Source organism: Lissotriton helveticus, chromosome 7 (assembly GCF_964261635.1).
Source record: "Lissotriton helveticus chromosome 7, aLisHel1.1, whole genome shotgun sequence".
NCBI classification, from domain to species: domain Eukaryota; kingdom Metazoa; phylum Chordata; class Amphibia; order Caudata; family Salamandridae; genus Lissotriton; species Lissotriton helveticus.
In genome coordinates, this window is record NC_136068.1 from 1,488,658,907 (window position 1) to 1,488,682,842 (window position 23,936).

General features: G+C 41.4%; 1 protein-coding gene across 1 annotated transcript in view; it reads right to left on the reverse strand.

Annotated features, from left to right (window-relative positions):
- SHISA7 (shisa family member 7) overlaps window positions 1-22,911 on the reverse strand; it is a 92,979-nt gene extending 70,068 nt beyond the window's left edge. The window contains exons 1-2 of the mRNA XM_078650904.1: window positions 22,361-22,911; window positions 16,063-16,217 (exon numbers count right to left, since the gene is read on the reverse strand). Coding sequence (XP_078507030.1) covers window positions 16,063-16,217; window positions 22,361-22,911 — 706 coding nt within the window. The remainder of the gene's footprint in view (window positions 1-16,062; window positions 16,218-22,360) is intronic.
- Between the last annotated feature and the right edge of the window lie 1,025 nt (window positions 22,912-23,936).

A 23,936-nucleotide genomic window follows, 5' to 3' on the forward strand; every position in this document is an offset into this window, starting at 1 on the left:
TTAACACGTGCAAGATGCCCACTGCCCACTTTCTACATATGGAAGGGGTCAGTTATTAGGTCTCGCCTAAAACAGCGCATGCGCTTTCTCTTGCAAGACCCTTTGTGACCTTATATTGGGTGTAGAGGTCACCAATTGATTACCATTGCTTGGCTTCATTGTCAGTCTTGTGTGCTTTCTTGTTATTCATCAGCTTCTATAAGCTTTCCTTTCTCGTCTTGTGTTTGTCTCTCCACTGCAGAATGGGTGCATTCCTGTGCACTTCCACTGCTCACTTTTGCAGGCACTAGGATAGGAATGACAAGATACAGAACTTTTCACTCAAACACTTTGCCTGATCAAAGCAGGCCAACTGTCAAGTTGAAACACCTGACAAAACGGGTGGAAGCATTGGAAAACGAGGGCAGAAACACTGATTTCCATATTACTCATCCAAAACATGTAATTGGTAGTATTTACGCCCCTTTGAAGTACCGGTGCTGTGCTTTTGGTAGTTCCGGAGTGGATAAGAAGATTACCTGACCATTGTCAGGCCCACTCGTAATAAGAGCCTTAAACGTTTAAATTTCATTATTTAGGGCTACCTACGCATCCCAGTTACAACACCTGCAATGCAATCATATTTCATGACTTCAATCTATCTTGCTACTTCAGAACAAGTTCTACATCAGATCGATCTACAGTAAAATGGGGCCCTAGCAGGGAGCTGGTCTTTCCTGAAGAGATAATGGGCCTGATGTAGCAAAGGTATTTTTTCCTGTTTTGTGCCTATGGTAAAATGCATTAGTACATATGGGCCAATATTCATTTTACTTTTGCATAGTACATTGGCTTCCAGTTTAGAAACGGATAATCTTTTATCCCCCAAGAAAATCATCAATAAAGTCAGGTTGCCAAATTCTCAAGATATTAACTCCAAGTTCCTTCAATTATTTCTGGACTGATTAAGCCAATCCCACATTCAAAAGCCACAAGTATTTCCCAATGTGTAGTATGTCAGAACTGAAATTATACGTACAATAAGCCAAAAACTGGAACGAACGCTTTACCTATTCACATCTGAAAAGAGATTTTACTATAAGATGATGCATCTCCTACAATTCTATCTTGTGGAAAATGGGAATTAACTCGCACTTCTTTCTTGTTTAAATATTTGTTATGATAACACTGACATATCCATTTCTCAAAAACATCAAAACGTTTTTTTATTTTTATTTTATGTATATCAAAAATCAAGTCTGCATCATTTTCTATAAAATTACATGGTACGCAAATCTTATTTTATGGGAGAAAACACACCTAATTTAAAATGTAAAACTTTTTACCAACAATCTGTCTACCTACACTCACATATATTCACTCACAAGAGATATCCTGTCTTTGTAGGAAATCAAAACACAAAAAGAGAGCTTTCTAATTAGATTAGGGGCCCTTCTAAAAATCTGGCTTTTCACTCTAATAGGTTTTCTAATTTTTCGCCCTTTCAGTTTAGTGGCTATGTTATTTTAGCCTCAGCTCCAAGAAGCTGACTGTATTCAAGGCACCATAAATAAAGTGTAACATTTTATAGCATCCAAAAAGTGTAGGCCTCATTCGACTTGTTTTTTCCCACACTAGTATATTCTACTCTGAACATCTCTTGCATCGGACCTCGCATGTTTCCAGGGGAAGAGGTCAGCTTAACCATTTGAAAATATTTAAGCACATTTCTGTTTTCGCAATCGGCAATAATGATATTGCAAGTCACTCCAGACTTGTGATTTTTGTTGTCATGGGAACCTTTCAAACCCAAACTGTCAAACTTAGCATATTTGTACTTCCAAAATGTGAGTTTTGTTGTTATGGAAGCCTTTGAAACCCAAAATGTCAAACGTGAAAGAAATGGCACTTCCAAACAATGGAATGACTTCTGGAGGTTTTGCAAAGGTCTTTTATCAGTTCATTTCCCAGAAATATTACTGACTGTCTGCCTGAGCCATATCAGAATGCTTGAGATGAGACCTGTGCTTTGGATAACCAGAGGCTCCAGGCCATAATCTAGCTGTGGTTGACCTGTTAGTAGGTGGCACGAGAAGCATGACAAGCACAGGAATTCCCCCCTTGACTCTCAGATTCTACATGCCTGTGGTTGGCCATCCAACCACTGGCATGAGGATGAAGGAGATGACAGACGGAGCGCTGAAACTTTTCAGACACTCACCCCTAGTCACTGATCTGGGTTGAATTCATCATCATTCTTTAGCTCTCTTCGCCACCCCAGTTCAGACCCAGCCATATACAAATGAGTCTTGTCCGAGTTCTTCATGGGAGCAGCCATGCCCGAACTGCCAAGCCAAGTCATCCGTGGACCAGAAACAAGCATCCTGAGACTGGTTTTCGGGGTAACACCCCTCATCAGCGAGGCTAGCTTGAATCCAGTGGTGAAGTGAGCAAGGGAGTGTACATGGACCCTTCTGGTAGGCATGAGTCGAGCTCGGTCTCCATGTTCGTCGATTCCATCCGCACTGCTGAGACTGCCAGAGAGGGTGCCAATTAAAGGCAGATGTGACAGGCACAGTCACTGTTTACTGCCAGCCTGATCATTTTACACTTCTTCTAATGAGAGTGCAGTGGATCTGTGCTAATTGGATGAGTAGGACTCTGGCGCTGTATCTCTGATGGATAGCGGGGTGATGTGCATCGTAAAGGCCCTTGCAGCTAGTTGCTGGGAGTGCACGGCCAGTGGACCCAACTGGTGATGCCCAGTGTTCTCCGCCTAAGACCCCCTCAAGCAGCCCTTATTCTTATTGCACCAATATTGAGCAAAGCCACATGCATCCACAGCCCTGTTTTCGAAATAAAATCTAGTCTACCAGTGACGTCAGACTACTGATCCAGTAGGGCTGTAACAGAATGAGTAGACTTCTGACTCAATTCAGTATAGCGAGTGTCTGGTTGTTTGGAACTGATTCCTGGGCACGTCTGAAAGGCTGCAACAACTATACTTGTCAATGCGCTTTCTGGATTATGACAGTGCCCCATTCTACATGGCTAGTCTTGCCCAGAAATGTACAAGAGAAGCTAGCCGGGGAGAAATACAGCCCCCGTGTCTTGGTTGGCGGTAATGTGAAGGCAAAGAAATGGGGTTAGGCTGCAATGTTGCTATTTCCCTCTGCAATGTTACTGGCAGGATTTCTTAGACAGTAAAGTTGGGTCTGGTGTGTCAACACCTGAAAATTCTAGACCCTTTATAGATATGCAGAGCTAAATATCTGAATTCCCTTCCGCCAAGTCATAATCGGGGCCTAAGAGTCTGTCTCTTATTAGGATTAAACTTTAAAGTAAAATAACTCTAATACCAATTGGGCAGAATCATATATCAGTCAGAAAGACAGATATAAGCATGTCCTAATAAAGTGTTCACAAAATCACGAGGTTTCAAAGCAAAATAATTACCCTAGGAATGCTCCACTATAGACTACCACTTCCAGAGCATTATTACCAAGGGAAAACTGCAATACAGACCGAAGGTGCAATAACTGAGCGAGTGTAACGATCTATCCGGCCCCACTTCAAGATCACACGTGCATGACATAGCATTATGAATGCCAAAGGATGGTGCACTAACTTCACACGGTAGCATTTCCATACAACACCTGAAACACAGGTTGTTAATCTGTAACTTTATTTTAGGGACACTCATATCTGCCAAGGTTTCAGATTGCTTATGTGTGACATTTTCATAATTTCAGTGGAATTATGAGTGACATTCAATAACTAAAAGTACATTTTCTCACGAGCAAAATCAAGCAATGAAGAAGAGGGAAACATAAATATCAGAAATTACATCCACTTGAGCTATGAGAAATTCTATGAAGTTCTTAAAACTGCTGCAAATCACCAGAAATGGAAGGGCACTAACCTAGTTAAACAAATGTATAATCATGATAATAATTGACAGAGTCTGTCCAGTCTCTCTGCCGACTACAGGATGTGAGAGGGGCCTCAGCGTGAATCACGATGATAGCTGCTCAGATAGTCGCCGTGATGTGGACACAGGGGTAAGTTGTCAGTCCAGAGAGGGCAGACTGGCACAGTGGGAGATGCAGAAGTCAAGGTGCGACCACATGGCCAGGTACCAATGTCCAAGTTCAGAACCGTGCCCAGTGACACCACTTCCCAGTTCCCCCCACACACAACAGGGCAATGGGCGGGCCACGGGCCCCCACCCAGGCAGCAGCATCAAATCCTGGAAGCACGGGAAGGCAGGAATTTGACATTAAAACATCCTTTAGTGACAGTCTAAGGGGGCGTCAAAGATGAAAACAACAGATGCTCATCCGCCTCAGAATCATGCATGCCAAGGCCGCAACAGAAAGGTCAGTGCCAATGACACTACACCTGTGGGGTGTAAAATACAAAATGGCCACCTTCTTTGCCAAAATACTCACATCACAATTCTACCAGTATCCCAAATGTATTCTCTCTCTCTAGCTCTGTCATTGCATCCTTCCTCCTTTTATCTCTTTCCACGTCCTCTTTTCCTCTCTCATCTGCTTCCCTATCTCTCCTTTCCGATCACTCTCCTTTTAGCCTCTTTCCTATTTAGCTTTATGTCACCCTCCCCATCATGTCTTTTTAGCTCCACCTGCCCTCCCTTGCAGCAGACAATCCTGTGAGTCTTGGCTGCGTGGTTCGAGCAACAGGTTCCTCATCCTCCCTCTTCAAATCTCTCCTGTCTTTGTATATTGCTTTGTCTTTTTTCTTCTCTATCATTCTCTCTGCTTTCTCCCTACCCTCCTCTCTATGCTCCCCTCTTCCTCATTTCCTCGGTTAATCTATATGTCTCTCTTCCCATCCTCTTCTCTCTTTAGCTCTCTCCCCCTGTTCTCCTGCATAGGTTTATCTTTCCTTCTCCTTTTTAATGTCTTGTCTCTTTGTTCTCCCTCTTTTTTTATCTCTTTCCTCTAATTTCTTTCCATCTGTCTCATTCTCCTAATTTCTCCTTCCTTCTCCTATTTTTATAAATCTCTGTATTGCCCTGTACCTTCTCCCCCTACTTTGGATTAATGTTCGTGATCCGGAGGCTGGATGTGCAGGAAACGTGCGGCTTAGGGGCTGATTACGAGTTTAGCGCAGTTGCGCTGGCTCTCCGCTGGCACAGCTGAGCCAAACTCATGCAAGACCCGTACACCATATTCCGAGTTGATCTTGTGTACAGAAGACGGTCCTTCACCTTTCCCATGGCAGTGACTGAAAAACAGGCACTGCAATGGGAATGACAAAAAAGTTCCAGCACGTCATGGACAGTGACGTATATGCAGTGCTGGAACTTTTGGGTGTATGTAAATGTAAATGTAAATGTATTTCGATTTATATAGCGCACTAATCACCCAGGGGTCTCAAGGCGCTTGCTTAGGGAACCCATCCTGGTATTCCCCTGTGAGATACCCCGGCAGGGTATTCACAAGGTGAAAGCCAGGCATCCCGCCGCGAGGGGCCGTAGTGGAGATTAAGCAAGCTATTGCCCAGAGTCGCAGAGTGTGACCCCGTGAGTCGAGTAGGCACCGGAGCGAGAATTGTCGAGTCCGTGGAATTTTTGAGCCTGAGACCCGCCGAGGCGGGGAATCGAACCCTGGTCCACGGCTGATCTCAGCTTCCGGGTCTGCCGCCTCTAACCACTGAGCCACGCTTCTCCACATGTAGACAGGGGGGCCTGAATGTATCCCCATGGCGGGGGCCTAAATGGGCCCTGTAGGGCCCCCTTTATTCCTTGACCACCAGCCTTTTCATGAAATGGCTGAATTTGTAATATGCTGCTCAGTGTCTTACATTGTGGCGCAGATGCGCCACCGCCAGGGAGTGACTGTTCCCTGGTGCAGCCAGTGGTCCTCCGTCGCAACGACTTTCAAAGACGCAATGTGGCGGACGGTGGAGGGCCCCCGCGAGTCCGGCGAGTGGAAGACTCGAAATCAGGCCTATAATGAGGTGCACCATGAGAAAAGTATTGTTCCTCTTGGATCTCCTTTCAGTGCTAGCAGCCTGCTGACTCAGTCAATGTGCACCCATCTTGTGGGGTGGGGTGGGGGACTTATTGGGGGCGGTCAGTGTCATGCGCGCTGCAGCACTCTAAAGTTATGCAGGTCTCTCCACCTAGTCACGGATGGAGCTGATGGATCACTTTCTGGGTTTAAAGATACCCAGTTACACCCACAGACACATACTAGGTCTTGAACCTCTCCTTACTTTCTGTTGGAATGTTGGTACGGTTTTCTCCCTGCACCAGCACTGCTCTGATGCTTACAGTCATCATTTCAATTGAGTGCCACAGACCCCGAGGAGGTCGGGCCGTGCTCTAATGTGTACATGTCATGTCACTAAAGATTATCCAATCAAGAGCCCTAAAGGCTTGTGGTGCCCAACTGCGCAGGCCAAGGAAGATTGTAAACATAAACTGTGTAATCTTATTGACTGTAGGGATCCTCGGCATCATCTGTCACTGGTCAGTGGAACGAGTCGTTTCCCAGCTACTGGAAATGAACTACCTGGCAGCGAGGTAGAGAGAGACATGATGCAACTTAAATTAATAATACATGATAACTTTGTGCACTTGCGATAATGCGTGAGATACCCTTAAAATGTGGTAATATAATGCCAGGTGTGTGACACTTAGCAGGGCTAGAAACTATATTAAGGCGTTATGAACTGAGACCGCTATAACAGCACAACTACACGCTAGAAAAGGTTTTATGTTGAACTATCGACTACAGAAATATTGTGCTACCAAGGCCTAAGTATGGAGTACCAAAATAGCATGAAGGTAAGTGCTTATTGGTAGGTACAGATTTACTGTTCTCAATATTTTGACCACAATATTTTGGTAGCATGATATTCTGAAGCCGATACTAAGGTGGAATGCCCTAGAAACATTGTAATATACCACACAGTTTGGAGTGTCACGGGTTTCTCGAACAGGAGTTGCCGTTTTGGTATTTTATATATATATATACATATGTATGTATATATATACATACATACATACATATATGTATGTATATATATATATATATATATATATATATATATATATATATATATATATATATATATATATATATATATATATATATATATATAAAATATTGCCAGAAACGCGTAGCTGATCTCTGTGGAATAAATAAAATTACCTATGCTGATTCGTTTGTGGTCCGTCTCCCTTGTTTGCTGGTGTGCGAGGCTGTTCCTGAGACGCCGAGAGATTCGAGGAGGAGCCACATTTGTATATGTATATATATAAATATATATATATATATATATATATATAAATCCACAGCAAAGTCGTCCAGATATCTTTCACAAAGACAACAAGCTGAGGCCCAAAATGCATTCACGGTGAATATTTATTTAGCGATAACACCCAACGCGTTTCGCAGCCGCAGCCGCTTGATCACGCGTGATCAAGCGGCTGCGGCTGCGAAACGCGTTGGGTGTTATCGCTAAATAAATATTCATCGTGAATGCATTTTGGGCCTCAGCTTGTTGTCTTTGTGAAAGATATCTGGACGACTTTGCTGTGGATTTATTGGGGTGAGACGAAACCCCGCTGAGGCCCACCATTACAAGTGCCGCGGGCTGATTTTCGTCAAAGCGTTTGGATATATATATATATATATATATATATATATATATATATATATATATATATATATATATATATACACACACACACACATCCTAAATTGTGTGAAGCAGGAATGAGGATGCAAATGCTCCTCACCCACTTTTCATGCATATAAACATTAGTTGTAGGTATTGTCTCAGTTGTCTGACAAAATAATATAGGTGACAGAAAAATCGGTGACAAAATATTGACAAAAAAAGGAGATCATTAATATCGACTGTATATACTCTGTATGGAAATGCAAAAATATTGACACCCAAAAAATTGAAGACTCTTTATCGTAGAAAATGGGTAACTATATTGAATTTCAACTATTATATATACTACATTCATTTAAAACCTATACCAACTTTTAAAATAATGTTACATTAAAAGAATACCTATAGAAAAAAAAATATATTACAAAACATGTAACTTACAAACATAAAATGAAAACAGATACTTTAAAATAGTTGCAAAAAGGAATAATCATATTATTTTATAAACGTACTATTTACACATAAGTATAAAAAATATATACACAAATTAATTGTAATGTCAACAGCTACATATTAAAAAATAAAATGCATATCATAACAACATAAACAAATTATTGAAAAACAAATGGAAAAAGCTAATAACAAATTATTTACTTGAAATTTTGTTGAAATTTGGGTTACAGTTTCCACTCCAATATGAGCAACAGTAGGGAGAGATTTGTACTTTGAAGGGGTCAAATGTACTATCCCCCTTCAATGTAAGCAAAAGTAGGGAAAGGTGTTGGACTTTGGAAAGGTCAGATTTACTATTCCCACTCCAAATCCAACTAAGTAAAAGAAGGTAAAGTATTAAGCTTTGGCGTGGTGAAATTCACTGTTCCAACTCCAATCCGAGCAACAGCAGGAAAAGTGGTGGAATTTAGAGGCGTCACATTTACTATTCCCACTCCAACATAATCAAAAGTAAGGAAAACATTGTACTTTGGAGTGGTCATATTTATTATTCTAACTTCAACCTAAGGAACAGTAGTGAAAGTACTGGACTTTTAAGGGGTCAGATTTACTGTTCCCACTGCTACATTTTTTAAAATTAAATATTTAAAGGAATGTGTGTATTCATTAAGTATAAAACAAAATTAATTTCAAAAATACACATTTTATATTACAAATAAAAAAGTAAAATAAAAGAATAAAAACATATTTTACATTAAAACATTCCCCTCCCTACTACCCAATAAAATAAATACAGCAAATAAAATGACTGTAACAATATTAATATTAGAAAAATGAAAATATGCTCATATAACATGGATTAAAAAGCAATATAAAAGGTAAAAAAATAATAAATATAACATTAATTTACACAATTTAATAATTAAATAAACGAATCAACCAATTAACAAACATTAGTAATCAACACAAATTACAATACCAGTAAATCAATGATTTAATTTACATATATAATATGAATTAAACAATTAAATTACGTATAGAATTATTTATAAATTACAAACAATAATTTACATTTTAAAAAACTTCCTACCCTAATCCCCTACAAATTCAAGAACCCATTACTAAATTAACAATTGCTAATTGTAAATTTGTGTATGATTTTTTAAAATTCAAACTGTACGAAAACAAATTAAGTAGAAGTATTATTATAATACTAATAACTTACAATACCAAAATAGCTAATATTTATCAAACGAAATAAAACAATAGTTCATACACCTGTATTAAATAAAGCTATATTATATATGACCATATTTAAAAATGATACCAAAATAATGATATATTCTTATCCTCTATATTCTGTCCCATGATGCTTTTGACATTATGATGTTTTGCACAATGTTTGGTTGGAATACCATTACTTCTGGAGAGCCAGATTTGCCTCCTGGTTGTAGGCACTGTACATCTGAAGAATGACTGATTTCTTTAAATACTTTGGACATTGGGCTCGCTGACATGTAAACAACTATTCAGCGTCCTCCAGTCACTGGACCAACAGACAGTTCTGTTTATGATCTATTCTTTACAAGCAGCGTCAGATTTACGCTGAGCCCAGCAGGAGATGCTGTCAAAAGCACTAGAGCATGCACAGATTCTTAGGCTTCACCAACAGCTAGGAGCAGCTTCTGAGTCATGATGAAACTTTAATTAAGGACTCTGTCTAATAATATGTTGTTTTATACTCCCTTTTCTCCTTCCTGCAGTGGAATAGTTTGTTAAATATTCTGCTACAAAAAGAAAATCAGTGCTATAACAATGGTGCTTTACATAGTGCATTCCAACTTTCAATGATCTCTCACTGAAGAGGGCGGTGGAAAGGATAACAAGAGAAAGCACCAAACAAAAAAACAGGCATTGGTGAAGTCAATTAACAAGCATGTATCTCAACATAAAATAGACACATCGATCAAAAGTAAGCTAGTAGTAGTATAATTATAGAAAGCTAGTACAAGTGACAAATGAAATTTGCTAAAGGTTGCACAAGCGAGCTACTACAGAAAAAAACATAGTATGCATTGAAAAAACCAATCCAAGTTAAAACAGCCTGGCCCAGGAGGTCACCATGGAGCGGTTCACTGGGGAGGTGTATATGCTCCAAGATCCTCCAGGGTAACGGAGTTGGGTCATTGGGATTGATGTGAGGGAAGGGATACTGTTGAACAATCAAGTCTTAGTGAACTATAAGCTATACATCATGTCAAGTTTAGTCAGGTCCATGATCTCGGTAATGAAGGGGTACTGATGAGGGGTATTGCTATTTGATACATATATTGGTGATGAGGGGTTGACTGGCTGGTGTGAGGCATTGCTTTTTCAGTGATATATCATTGGTGCTGTGTTATGTGTTTTTTTTTTTTTTTACTGAGTTTTATATAGCGCGAACTAGACCCGAACTGAATCGGGTATCAGAGCGCTTTACTTAGCACCAGTTACGTTACATGAGGACACGCATTCATTTTAGGCACGGGGAGATTAAGTGATTTGCCCAGAATCACAGGAGGTTTTTTGGCGTCGTTACCGAGACTCGAACCCAGATCCCCAGGTCCGAGGTCGAGCGCCCTAGCCGTTAGGCCAGCTCCTCTCCCCCAAAAATGCGTGTGAGGGTGGTGATAGAATGTATGATTTGGGTGAGTGTGATGTGATTTTGTGGCAGCATCATTTTGTCAACTTGCACATGCATGTGTGTGATTTGGTCTAACATTTTCTGTTGTTTTCGTTTATGAATGATTATCTGAAGACTGGAATGTGATGTTGTGGCAGCATCACCTTTGCTGACCATTAGGCTTTGGTGATTACCATGCCTTAGTATGGACTAAATAATATATTCAGTTGATTGACGGACATGATTATGTGAGAAGTGAGGAGTGCTATTAGAGTAGTGCTGCTTTGCTAACTGTGTGGCATTGGTCCGATGATATGTGTAAGACAGTGCTTCGTAATCTTCCCGACCTAATTTTTAGAATGACAAACTTTTGCAGCCCACTTATTTGCACAGACATACAATTTTACAGACAAAACTATATTCATTACAAATGATAATGTCGGGAAATCGGGCTTCGGTAAATATCAGCAAATAACGTGAATTGTTTTAAATTACAAAAAATGTGCTTCATGTTTACTTTCTAACTGTTGACTGTGTACAGTCCATATTTTACAGATTTTTACATTTTGTTGTCTGTTATTAAAATCATGACATCCAGCAGCCTTTCCTTTCACTCTCCCTGCACCCCAGCATGATTGTCACATAATTCACTTTACTTTTATTTCTCTGACTGAAAAGTGAGAGAAGTTTGTAAACACCAATCACCATGTTGAAAAAATAAGCAGCAGTTTGTCAGAAGACATAACCTAATATGTGGCCTCTATGTGTAAAGCACAGCAAATGTTGTGGCCCCTCAAAAATCGGCTGGCAGCCCACCAGTGGGCCGAGACCCACAGTTTGGGAAACACTGGTGTAAGACATGTATCAAGCAGTCTCATTGTTCTTGGAACACCTCAGGAACTTAGCACTAATGCTTTAGAATGTAACCACTGAAAAGTGTCCAGTGTCGAATTCCCTATAGTAAACTCTGATTAGAGTTGACCTCTCCACTTTTCTACAGGAAGTTATTTAATGCTGTAAACATCATCAATGTTCATCGCAAGAAGAAGAGACTCAGGATCCGCCACCTTGACTATAGTTCATTCCAAGTTTCTATACAATGCAGGTTCCTCTCCGGTGTTTGGAACTCATGTAAACTCTCACAGATTTCCAGCACCCCTAGCAACATATTTTATTTTCATGTAAATTGTGAGCTACGTCTTTTACAAGGCCTATTGACAATATGGTATTCCAGTCCCCCAAGACTTCTGAAGCCCTATCTGACTATAATGGGGATATCTTGCCAACCAACCAAATCATGAGTAAGTGCAAATTTGAAAAAATACATTTGTGCTCTTCTCCATTCTCCACAGAGAGTGAGTCCTAGCCAATCAGAATTAGAACAGCCTTTTCATAGGGTTACAAGTGTCATACTACCATCTTGCACCCTTTCTTAAGTAGAAAAACAGATGTAACATCACACCGGAAACACCAAGCCAGCTTCTCTTCTTAAATACATCCCCTTGCAAATGAGCATCTTTAAAAATTCCTGCCTATTACATATATGTCTGAAATACTCATCACCTTCACACCCACTTCCTATGATGTCCTTCGTCAAATATCTCTCTGGAAAAACTCTCTCACCTATACTTACTATTATAACTGCCTCCCTTACTCAAGGCTGTTTCACAGAATCTTTCAAGATAGGTCAGATCCTCTCATATTTATGAAGAAAGCTACACTAAATTGGGATCACCTTGCCAACTTTTGGCCCATTACTCACCTCCCCTTCATTGGAAAAATTATCAAAAAGCAGTCTATGTTCAACTTTAAGACAACATAATGTTATGTTATGTTATTTGGATTTTTTAAGCGCACAGCTGCCCCAGCTAAGGGGCGTCCCGGCGCTTTATCTGGAAAAGGTAACATAACTAACAACACAGAAAAAATAGGGAGTGATTAATAAGACAGAGGAAAGAAATGAGTTTTGACAGCTTTTCTGAAAGCAAAAAGGTCATCCAAAGAGCGAATGTAGGCAGGAAGTGCGTTCCATAGTTTAGAGGCTAAGACCGTAAACGATCGGCCACCCAATCTACATTTTTTAAAACGGGGGACAAGTGCCAAATTTTGGCCGGCAGAACGAAGGCTGCGCAAAGGGGTGTACAAAGATGTACAAAGGTGTACATAATGGCCAACCTTCTCCTGCATGACTACTAATCTGCCTTCAAACCTTGCTGCAGCACGGGGAGTTACATTGCAATTTATATGCAATGTCCTTATGGCCACAGAAGAAGGTGATCCCTGTTACCTTCAATGCTGTAAACCCCTCCACCCTCATGCACTCCCTGAAGTATTAAATGGGATTCAGTACCAACGCCCTTCAATGGTTCTCCTCTGCCTTTTCAAACTACAACATTCCAGGCACCTGGGCACCACTGAGTCCCCGACGATCCTTGTCACATGTGGAGTCCCCCAGGGTTCCATCCAGCCCCTGTCCTCGTCAGCCTCTACATGGAACCCTAAAGGGCTCCACATACTGATAAAAACATTATAAAGTACCCCAAAATGCTAACGACACACAGCTCCATTTCTAAGCCTCCTCTGCTCCAGGCACCCAGTGCCTTATGTAGTTCTTGCACCTCGTCCAGGCACGAATGTTCACCACCTACTTGGAGTTCAACCCCATTAAAACAGAATTGCTATTATTTGCCAAGAACAATTTGGAAATACATTCCAAACCTGGCTGAATGACATGATTCTTGACAGCTTCAAACCAAAACTTTGACCTGATGCAAAGTCACTTGGATTCCTCCTTGACTTCAAAATGACCCCCAAGAAAAACATTGCTAACGAATCCAAGTCTGATACCAGCTCCCTCTACTAAAAAAAGTTAATCCATTCCTCCAAGAGAATGACTTCAGAGCTACTGTTCAAGCCCTCGTACAGTTGCATCTAGATGGTGGAAATGCCTTATTATGGGGCTGCCCAGACACCACATTGGCCCCTGTTAAGGGCATCCTACACACTGCAGCACATCTCATCAGGGCCTAAAAAAACATGAACACATCTCCCCCTCCTGATAGAACATATCTAAATCCACTTGTAAGCCAACGACATCTTCAAAACCACTTACACCTTTCCCAAAGTGAACACAGCCAGCACCCCTGTCTATCTGGCTGTTATGTTCACCTTCTCTGGTGGCTCTTGGTGCACCCTCTGCCAGGACACCATCTGACTGTAGACAAAAAATTGTGAGGAAAAAAAGGCAAAAGGTATTTTCTATCTATGCACCCTGGCTGTTGAACAATATCCCTGTAGCCACCAGAACTGCCCCAATCCTGCTCAAATATAGGAAGACACACTTTATTAAAGAACCGTACATCACAATACAATAATACTACACTTATGCTTCCAGATACCAGCTACTTCTGCTATTAATCACTAACAGTATCATGGCCTTTGATCCTGTGCAGTGTCACATAACACATGCATACATACACACATACATACATAACTAGACTATCCAACCCTCGTGACATCCTGACAGCTCATCATAGATAGCCACACCAAGATTCTGAACTCCTTAGCTATCTCTTTAAATCTGTAGCTAGGACTTTATGTGGAAATTAATATAGGAAATATATGTTTCAACAACTTTAGCTGAAAGAATGTCTTCACAGCTGCTGCAATCTTTGAGCACAATTGGGACTCTCCGTCCATGGGCATCGTAAGGTTATTAACTGGAGACAGACATTCTCCTAAAGGCATGTTCTATACGGTGTTTGGTCACATTTCAGTTTGGGCGCTAGTCATCAAGAAGTCCATTTTGGTGGTGTGCATTTTAATAACCGTGATACACATCAAATCTTAGATGGAGAGTAGACACATTATAAAAAAATGTAATGCCGGAGGGTCTTGCTCAGAGCTTAAAGAGCAATGTGGTGTCATCAGCATTATTGAATACGTCAACACTAAAACCTCGGATTATTCTAATGAAGGACAACATGTATATGTTGAAAAAAGATCTGAAAGAAGTCAGATCCTTACGAGAATCCATCATTGACACCATTAGCTACAGATAAAATACCTGCAGAGATTAATCAGATAAAAAAGCATGTGTTCCAGTTTAATGCCAGGCCTTTAATACAAACATCTTTATGGATGGGTAGAGATGAGAGAGGAGTATAGCATAGTTGATGATGTTGAAGACTACTTGCAAATCCACAAGGGACTGAATTAAACGAGATGGGTGGAAGGCTGTTTGTTCTGGTTTTACATTTATCTAATTCACTAAGATGTTGCAATATGCCGACCCACCCCCTACTATCAAGCCTAGGTAGGGTAAAGCATGCTTGGCTATTTATTTCCAAAGAGGCATAGCAAATGTGGTCTTAGGTTCCTGGTGCATTATTCCTGAATGTATCTACTGTTTAAACAAAAAGGTGCAAAGTCTTAGCTAAAGTGGGATAGCTGGGCAGAAATTTAGATGATTTACTGATATCCACTGGAAAATCTGGCTAGATACAAAAACCAGCACTGATTGCAAGTATAAGGACATATAGGTAGCATGGCTGGCTCAAGAGCAGGAGCACGGGTGGAGCTTGGTGAGTAAGATGGGGGGTGAGCTTCATACTTTCCAAATATTACACTGGCATATAATGTTAAAATACATTATACAATAAGCAGGGCAGTTGAAAAGGAGACAAACGCAGATTGGTAGGGGTGCTAAGTGAGAGTAAAGACAATCTTTTGTTAAATAACCAACATTTTTTAGGACTTTCAAAGTAGAGAGAAAGAGTGAGAGAGAGAGAGTGTGTGCGTTTTTGCCTGAATTTATGTAAACATTATTTCTGAAATCCGAGAGCAACCTCACCATACCCAACTGAAAGCACCTGTACCCAACTGTTTGCCAGAAAATAAATGTATTATGGAGGTGCACCACCACAAACACCCCCTGTCACCCCTGAGGAGGAGCAAGCATGACCATCAGATGGGCTCGATCCCTTTGTTCTTCTTGAACTACCTCAAACTCTCCGGAGACAGGCTGACTTCTAGTCCAGCGTCCAAGCAATTGTGATATCAACACATTGCTGGGACCGTTGAAGTCAGAGTAGAGTAGCTTTGCCCGGCTCGGTGCCTTCTATCTCTATTCCATTAGGGACACAACACTCACCTATCGAACAGGGGTGCTGAGCATTGAGGATTCCCTTCAAGATTCCCTTCACTGATACATTATCAAGACGAGCAGAACATTATGGAACAATATGGACAGCATGAGCAAGGCACCCCTGCATCAAAACCATATCTGGGCTGAGTTTCATTGCACTCACCATGGTTGTTTTTGGCAGACTTCACGGGGTTGTAGAGGTTCTTGGGCGGCCGAGACGGTCCGTTATCCTGCTGTCCAGAGCCCAGGCTTGTGCTGTTGTTCCGCTCAGTACGGTTTGAAGTGATGGACTGATGTCGCAGGATATCCACCAAGGCCCTGGAGAAGGTACAAAAAAATAGTTATTTAGGGATGGTTGCCGGTTGGGTCTGGTATGCTCTGTGTTTCCCACACAAGCAAAACCATATTCACAATTACACAGGATACGCATGCCTGTCTCATTAGGACGAATTAACAGCATTTTCTCATTTATGTGCATTTTCCTATTAACAGATTGTATATTTTAGACTTTTATAATTTACAATTTTTTTTTAATGCATTGATGTTTGGTGGTTTAGCTATAATCTCGTTACTGAAGACTGACATTTTGTGGGGTGCTGTGCGTTTTAGTAAATGGTATTGCAAGAAAGCAGAATAAGGCTTTATTTCTAGATGGAAATATCAATTTGTATGCAAAGTCCCAGCTGTCTGACGGCATAATAAAATGACAAACAATCAGACTGTGGTTATTCTCGGACTGTTGTCGAACTCTTCGAGTACCCCAGGCTCTATGTGAAAATCAGCTTTGTCAGTTATTTGCATTTGTGTTACCATTTATGATTAGTTCTCAACCACTGTTGTGCCTAAATGCAAACTATAAACAAGTCAACCTTTCGAAGTCCATCAGACACCTATTTGTAACTCACATTTGAGAAAAACTAGAGAAAAGACTTTCACAAAGCTGTAATAAAAAAGGGCATTTATCAAAAAAGTACCTATATGCAAAGTGTTGGTGTAATTCCACTCAGCAGCTTTTGCTGCAGCAAAAAAGCTAAAGTTCCTTTTGGACTAGAGAATGGAGATACTAAATGTAATAAATCTCCAAACAGCTTTTCGCCTAACCCAAAGTTATTAGCAAACCAACAAACTAATTTGCAATGGAAATCTTAAACATGACCACAATGTCTCTCTACGCCCTGTATATACCCTCAGGGCCTCATTTATGAGGCTGTGCGTCACTTTTACGCCACCGGTGCGTCACTTTTTGTGACGCACCAGTGGCGTAAAAAATGCGCCTTGTTGCGCCATATTTACAAAGTGACGCATCTAGGTAAATGTGTCACTTTGTAAACCCCTGCGCCACATTATACCTGCGTCAGGTATAATGTATGCAAGGGGGGGCGTTTTGACGCAAGAAAGGGTCGTAGAAGTGATGCAGTGAAATCTATAAGATTTCACTGCTCCACTTCTAGGATGCAAATGCGTCAATATCTTACGCCTGCCTCACAGCAGGCGTAAGACTGACGCATGCCCTTTCACATGGGGCTTGCCCCATGTGAAAGGACGCATTACTGGAGTTGCATCACTTTTGTGACACACTCCAGCAATGCGTCACTTTTTCGACATACAGATACGTCAGAAATACTGACGTATCTGTAACTCCTTGAGCAATGATGCGTCATACTGTAAATATGACGCATCATTGGTGTCGCAAGGAGGGCGCAATCAAAAGTGGCGCATCACTGTTGTCACGCAGCGATGCGTCACTTTTCATAAATGACGCCCTGAGTACTTAGGGAGAGTATAGCTTACAGTAACGCTGTTAATTGTTCTTTGCTCTTTAAGGTCCTTCTGCCCTTGTGATTTTCTGTCCTATACCAGAGCTAGCCTTGCTATCGAGCATGGTATATACTCAACATGAGACAACCGAAAGAATCTGTGTTCATGATTCATATCTAAGCACTCCTTGGGTATCGTTAAGCATGTGCCCTCTCAACTTAACCATGCACACAGAGTCTGAAAACAACATGATGTAAGTACCAGACTGGTAAGTGGATGGATTGATAGGGGCCCCTGGCACTTGTAGAAGGCTTCCGTATTAAGTTAAATTTACCTCCCTTCCAGAGTACTACAATCATATCTTTCATATGCTTCTATTACTGATTTAATCACAATAACGCTTAGTCCCATCTCTCTTTCCATCCCCTAAAATATGGTTCACGCTTTGAGGTGAAATTCCGCCCAGTGCCGAGCATGACCTTCATTTTGCTGTTAGCTTTCCCTCTTTTTGGTCTACTCTTAATGGTTTGTGCTCTTTTTTCTCTTCTTCGCGCATGCATATTTGTTTTGTCACAACTGCATTGCCTGTAATTATAGGTTGTAACTTGCAATGTATGTTTACTGTCTTGAAATACCCTTTTACTAGAAAGGATGAAAGACACTAAAAAACTCCCTTGCACAAAGCAGCTTTAAAAGTTAAATTTAGCTGCACTAAAAATGAGTTGGATGGCAAACCGATTACCATTTTAGCAACAATGTTCTGTTTTTTAAAATAAGAAAATATGTGACTCACACCCCTTCTCCAAGTCAGCACGACAATGCTTTCCAAATTGACTCTCAAGAATATAACCTTCAGCGGAAAATCTCAGTGAGGGACTGGCCGATTGGGATGTTTAGTACAGTCTCGACAATCTGGGACCACAGAAGAATCTAGCAGTGTTGGGTCAGAAGGAGTCAGTGATGTGCCGGGATACACCTAGGGTGACCAACCGTCCGTAAATTTGATGGACCATCCATTATTTATGTCTCACGTTCGTTGTCGGTGATGATCCCTTTTATGGACGCCTTTTGTCCGTAATTCTGGGGATTGCAGCAAGCTGTGCTGTTCCCCTGTGAGAAGACTCAGAGTGCTGTTCAACTCCCTGTTGGAGCCAACTTGCACTCCACCTCTGAGCTAAAGAGACATCAGCAGCCCCTCCCTGACCTTGCACTCCCTGCCAACCTGCCCATTCTCAATCGGTCTCCTGGCTGGCTGTCATCTACAGGGTGACAATGAGCCAGTCTGCACAGTTACAGCATGTGGTGGGCCGCCTTCTGCTCCGGCCTTGGGCATGGCAGTCTGCTTTTGGTCCCAGTGCTTGTGCCACCGCACCAGGGTCCAAGCTCTGCGGCGTGGGGGATTTCCATTGTGAAATATCTTGCATAGAATCCAAAATTCCTTGTGTGCTATCAAATTTCAGGCATAACATAAGTGTCAGTTTAACTCTGGTGTTTAATGAATCTGTTAGAGACATCTGAGTGTTGCCTAGTACCAGCTTTGACTCAAAGTAACTACAGAGGAATAATGTGTCTCCTGCAAAGCACAAAGTGTAACATGCAGATGAATAATTGTTTTTATATAGATAGCTCAGTGGGTTACTTGTGTTGTCACAGAGTTACCTTTGTTATTTGCAGTTGTTTCTTCCACAATCTTTCATTATTCTAAGGTAGCTAGTTAGGGTTCCTTTGGATGATAAGAAATACTTATTAGTAAAAACAACCCGACCAATATGTTATGTTTTAAATCCGGAGTTTGTGTTTCTCCAGACAAGCCACTCTTAAAATATAACGCCTACCAATATGGATCGCATGTGACTACTACACTTTTTGGCTCTCAGTGTCTTAAGTAACATTTCCTATACATTGACTTACACACTTATATAAGTTATTGTCTCTGTATAATACGTGTGTGATGTAACAAAATCCAATACCCTGCCTTACATACTTGGAATGAGCAGAACTCTAAAAGAAAATAAATGCACATGAGAGATGGTCTAGGTAGAGATAAGGGGCACTATTGGAGGGGGAAGTAAGGGAATATGTGGAGAAGTTAGTCTTTTGGTGAGGGCACCAACAAAGACTGTCACGCTGGCTACCACCAGCACTAAAGCTGGCCCTGTCAGGGGTGTACCCAGAGGTGGGTAAGCTGATGAAAGCTCGACTCAGCCTTGAGCCTAAAGCCAGGCTCTAGCTCAGCTTGAAGTCTGAATGTAACCTCGAGCCCATAACGAGTGGAGCTTTCATATGGGTTGTACCTGTCACCACCGTTCTGCCTTCATGCACATAGAGCTAAAAACAAAGCATTAACGCCTGAGGAAAAAAGGAGCGACAAATGGATTACACATTTAGTGGCTGATTTTTACAAAGTCAAACAGAAAAACCTGGATTAATCATGGCTTCCTCCTTAACGAAATTGTGGCATCTTAGACAAATATTTTATTTAACCATACCTTCTTTTTCTTTACTTTCTTAAATGAAGGCACCTTCAAATATGTGAGTTCAGAATACCAGCTGTACACAAACCTATTCCGTTTGGTTTAATAGACTATAATGTGGCTCCTTCTATATCAATCTGGGCCACATACAAGGTTCATATGACAACTGTCTTCCCTCTTAGTTCACTAATGGCATTGTAGTCAGAGTGGGGACCCGGACAGCAGTGGTTCTAAGTTCATGTTTAAAAACTATCATTTTTATGAAGTGCTTCCCAGTGCAGTATTATAATGTGACATATTCATGTGAAAGCTTCCACATGTTAAAGAAAGACACTTTTTTTTAATTATGAAGAGAGTTTATTGTATTTTACATGATGTTGTATGATTTACATGGCAAACATTTTCAGGGCTCGGCTTGTGCATGGACTTTAAGAGCCAAACAAGACTCTGCGCTCACCATGTTAATTTGTTGGCTCGCATTTCTAATTTTTTGGCCCGAATCTAGGCGTAGCTTTCATTTCTGCAACCTGTGCAGTGCCCCAGGTCCTGAGACAAAAGCTGTTCAGGAGCCAATTGTGGGATGGACTATTAAGAAGGCATAGCCAATGAAAGGAGGGATTTCATTTTATTGTCATCCCTGTTAAGTTTTTTTTTTTAACATTTCAAGCTAATGGAGAACAAAAAGTACAATTAGAATTTTGGAACATAACATGACCGGTGTGCACTAATCCAAAAATCTTCTAGTACCACAATGTAACCTGCCCGACAAATGTTCGGTGCTAAAACCTTAGATTAAGTTCACCCTCATTCTTTGAAAAACAGACTTTTGTTAACAGTGATTTTCTTTCGCTATGTATATGTTATTTCAGTAGCATCACCATAGCCAAAAGGCAGCAGAGTGCTATGCAAGGTCCAAGATAAAGTTTGTCTCGCACTTGTGCCAAATCATAGAGTGGAATATTTACAAACATTTCAAGCAGCACAGATCAGTAAGTGAAGTTTCTGTGTTGAGTAGAGTTGCGTGAAAGAGCAGAATAGCATCATTCTTTCAAGGATATGATGAATTAGAATTAGGATTGTAAACTGTGACATGCAAGTTACAAAGGAAACCCTCACATCATCGCCCTGCTCACTCAATATTTAACTTCTTTCTCTCTCAGTTCCCTTTTCTGTACCTATTCCCTCCTATCTCCTACCTTGCCATTCATCTCTGCCCTTTCGCCCCTCCCCACATGCTTTCTTTTGGTTCTCACCTCGCCTTCTATACAACCCCCTCTACTTTTTTTCTCTTTTCAATCTTTTCTCTGTCAACCTCAGCATCTTTCTGTATGTTTTTCGCTCCTTTCTCTGCCCTAGCGACTTCTCTGGCCCTCTTTTCATTGTTCGTTTCTTTTGTCTTTCAGCTGGCAGATCCTGCTTGCTTACCTCTACTCTCAAAGTTCGCTCTCACTGTTCCAACTTTCTCTCTCCCCCTCTCTGTATATATCCCTCTCTTTTTTTCCTTTTGCACCATCATTTCTCTCTCTGTTTCATACCCTCTAGGAGTGCTACTGCCTGTGAACTCCAAGCATTCAGCAACACTGCGCTGCTTCAGGCACTATCATTCATGGTACTCGAGAAAAAGTGTGAAAACTGCCCCTCATGTCGGTTGTCAAATTCTGCTTGGAGTATATCTTTGCTATTTTTGTTAGTCAGTATTACCTTTATTTTGGTCAATTTGACCTTGAAAGTACAACTAAAATTACATAAAATTCATTTGCTTTTAAAATAGATTGCAGTTAAAAAAGATTAAAAAAGATGGAGCAAGGCTGGATACATAAAATGAAAACAGTTGGGTAAAACATACATATTTTTTTCATCTTTAAATATAACCAGCTATATATGAATATTACCTCAATACTCCAAGAAGTAATACAAGCTAAATAACTTAAACCTATTTTAGCTTGTACTTCTGCCACCTGTCTTTTTTTAGAACTGTGCTACCTCCTCAGATGTGTTGGTGAAAATGATTTTGCCCTGAATGTTGCCCCCTTGTCGTGATTTTGTACTGTCACTGTCCAGAATTTGCCTTCTTGTCACCCTAGTTACACCTAATGACTCCATATAAGGAACACACACACACACTGTCAAGAAACCACTTATTGCTAAACGTGATGGACAGCAATATCCTCAAGCCACTCCCTCTCAGGCGCCTGGAGGAGACATTCTTGGCACTGCTTGCTCACTCACCTTGGCACATGCACCTCCCGGCCTTGTGGGCGTTGGGAGGCCTTATTGAAGGCGATCTTGGCTCCAATGCCCACAGCCAGGGTAAACGTGATGACACCGCAGATGACGTAGACGGTGCTGTTGGTCTGGTCCTTCTGCGGGTTGTTGACGCTGTTGGCACTGGTTGTGCTGGACTGTGATGTGGCCGCCCACACCGGCGTGTCGTAGTTGCTGCAGCTGTTCTGGTCCAGCCGCTTGTGCTGGTGCTCACAGCAGAAGCGGTAGTGGCACGTGCCGCAGCAGAAGCGGAAGGTGCCCGTCGTGCAGTTGAACGTGGTGTCGTACTGCCCCATGACGTCATAGTATCCGTGGCACATGTCCGGCACCGATTGGTTCTTCCGGGTCGTGACGTTCTGCGGGACGGCGGGCCGCTTGACTTTGGCGAGCAGCGTGGGCAGCGCGCGGCTCTGGTTGACTGGACGCACGCCCTGGGCCGCACCCGCCGTGAGCGCCGAGTACATGGCCAGGACGTCCAGAGCGGCGCAGACTAGCACTGTCACAAGCTGGTACATGGCAGCCCGAGGCTCCAACACACCGCCAAATAACAAATCTAAAGCGGTCTGTGGTCGTATTCCGGCCGGTGCCTGCTTTGTGCGCAATCCTCTCGTTTTCTTAGAAAAAGGTTACTTCGGACACTTGAAATAAGTCATCTGTTGTCCTATAGTCTCATTGCCAGGCATCTGCTTTTTTATTCTTAAAAGAGATGTATTCATTGAAAAAAATGTTTTTTTAATACACAACCTAAAAAGGGGGAAAGAAAAAGAAAATGTCAGGCCAAGAAAATGGATGATAATTTCAATTGTCTGTTTACTGGTGCTAAACCTCTATGAGTGACAAAGGTGCTCCCCTGGGTCCAGTGTGAAGTCATGCGTTCTAATTGTGGTTGGAAGTGAATAGAATGAGTGATAAAACATCCATGCTCAACTTGAGGCAACCAAAACAGGGAGTGTCTAGCAGAGTACAATGCATTTTGTATTGTGTAATACACTTGAGATGTTCCCTGGGAAGTTTCAAAACACAAACAAGGAAATACCTGCAAGCAGATACCACTGCCTTGCCACAACATGTAAAAAAAAGACCCACTTGAGTGATGGTGCGACATGTATCTTTTCTTCTATCCATCATAGTTTATTTCTTTAATATCAAAAACACAGCAAAATCACTTACTAGCTCGAGAGAGTGGGCCTACACCAATTATCCTTTGCATGACACAACAAGGTCATACAAGTTGCCACCAGAACTTTGTTCCATCTCTCTAGGCATATACTCACCCCCTGAACTGTCACCGGACTTTACAGGGCTTTCAGAGATCTGAGGCTTTTGATTACGCTAAAGCAAAAATATTAAAGTAGGGCTCACTGTGAGAAAATCGTGTTTTTAAAGATTTTGGTTCAGCTTAATAAACAGGGATATTTCTCATGTTAAAGGGATGGGCATCTATAAGAAGGCAATAGGATCAAAAAGGCCTCACACTTATTACTCATCGTGACTGCGTAAATCCAACACAAGGCTTCATCATCGGTTTATCAAGACATGG